Source organism: Lathyrus oleraceus, chromosome 4, assembly GCF_024323335.1.
Source record: "Lathyrus oleraceus cultivar Zhongwan6 chromosome 4, CAAS_Psat_ZW6_1.0, whole genome shotgun sequence".
Classification (NCBI taxonomy): Eukaryota; Viridiplantae; Streptophyta; class Magnoliopsida; order Fabales; family Fabaceae; genus Lathyrus; species Lathyrus oleraceus.
Window position 1 is genome coordinate 324294435 of NC_066582.1, and position 1801 is coordinate 324296235.

At 41.3% G+C, this 1801-nt stretch overlaps 1 protein-coding gene across 1 annotated transcript; it reads left to right on the plus strand.

Annotated features, from left to right (window-relative positions):
• Window positions 1-706: 706 nt before the first annotated feature.
• Window positions 707-1294, plus strand: LOC127137289 (uncharacterized). Its single transcript, XM_051063759.1, has one exon. It carries the CDS (start codon window positions 707-709, stop codon window positions 1292-1294), a length of 588 nt encoding a protein of 195 aa, XP_050919716.1.
• The last annotated feature ends 507 nt before the right edge of the window (window positions 1295-1801 follow it).

A 1801-nucleotide genomic window follows, 5' to 3' on the forward strand; every position in this document is an offset into this window, starting at 1 on the left:
GTTTGGGGTAAGATCCAGCAAACTGCTAGGTTTAATCGTCAGCCAACGTGGCATTGAAGTAAATCTGGAGAAAGTTAAGGCCATACAAGATATGCCTCCACCCAAAACTGAAAAGGAAGTCCGAGGATTCCTAGGTAGATTGAACTACATTGCTAGGTTCATATCACACCTAATGGCCACTTGTGAGACGATCTTTAAACTTCTCCGAAAGGATCAAGCCGTCATTTGGAACAAAGATTGCTAAAGAGCTTTTGAGAAGATCAAGGAGTACTTGTAAGAACCTTCTATTTTAATGCCTCATGTACCCGACAAACCATTGATCATGTACCTCATTGTTCTCAAGGGGTCCATGGGATACGTCCTTGGCCAACATGATGAAACTGGTAGAAAGGATCATGTTATATACTACTTAAGCAACAAGTTCACTGATTATGAAAGTAGGTATTCGATACTTGAAAAGACATGTTGTGCACTAGCATGGGTTGCCAAATGTTTAAGACAGTACATGCTCACTCATACAACACCGTTGATCTCTAAGATAGACCCCGTCAAATACATCTTTGAGAAGCATGCTCTAACCAGTAAAGTAGCCCGATGGAAAATGGCATTAACCGAGTATGACATCCAACATGTAACTCAAAAGGCCATAAAAGGGAGTGTATTGTCTGACTATCTCACACAACAAACCTTGTAAGACTACCAGTCCATGCATTTTGAATTTCCCGATGAAGATATCATGTTAATCAGTGATTGTAACATCCCCGACCCTGAAGAAGGACCTGAACCTGGGTCCCACCGAACCTTGGTTTTTGATGGAGCTTCTAACGCTCACTACAATGGCATTGGGGAAATTATCACCTCCCCAACTAGTTTTCACCTCCCCTTCACCGCAAGGTTGTGTTTTGAATGTACGAACAATATGGAGGAGTACAAGGCTTGTATCTTCGGTATTGAAGCTTCTATTGAACTCAGGATCAAAATCCTTGAAGTTTACGGAGATTCAACTTTAGTAATTAGCCAAGTTAAAGGAGATTTGGATACTAGAGATCATAAGCTCATCCCTTACCAGGAGCATGTTTCGAAACTAGTCCCTTACTTTGATACCCCTCGAGAGGAAAATCAGCTAGCTGACGCCTTGGAAACTTTGGCGTCCATGTTTAAGGTCAAGTGGAAGAATGAAGCGCCATCCTTTCACCTCATCTACTTGGACGAGCCTGGTCACTGTTTGGCAGCTGAAGACGAAGCCGACAGTTATCCTTGGTTCTATGACATCTTGATATTTCTAGAATGCTAAGAATACCCTAAGGACACATCCATTACTGACAATAAGTACCTTCATAAACTATCTTCCAAGTTCTTGTTAAGTGGAGGGGTACTGCACAAGAGAAATGATGATTTCGTTTTTCTAAGATGTGTGAACAAGCAAGAAGAAAACCAAATCATAATGGAAATCCATTAAGGGCCTACTATTGTTGGATGACTATGGAGGTTGACTATCACCGTCACGTCCAAACATGCCACAAGTGCTATATATACACCGAAAAGATCCATGTACCGCCAATGCTACTCAATGTCTTAACATCTCCTTGGCCTTTTTTCATGTGGGGCATTGATGTAATCGGACGCATAGAGTGAACTACCTCGAATGGACACCGTTTTATCCTTGTAGCCATTGAATATTTCAAGAAATGGGTAGAATTCGTCTCATATGCCAACATTACAATACAAATGGTGGCTCAGTTCATAAGAAAATAAATCATTTATCGTTATGGGGTCCCCAACAAGATCATTACAGACAATG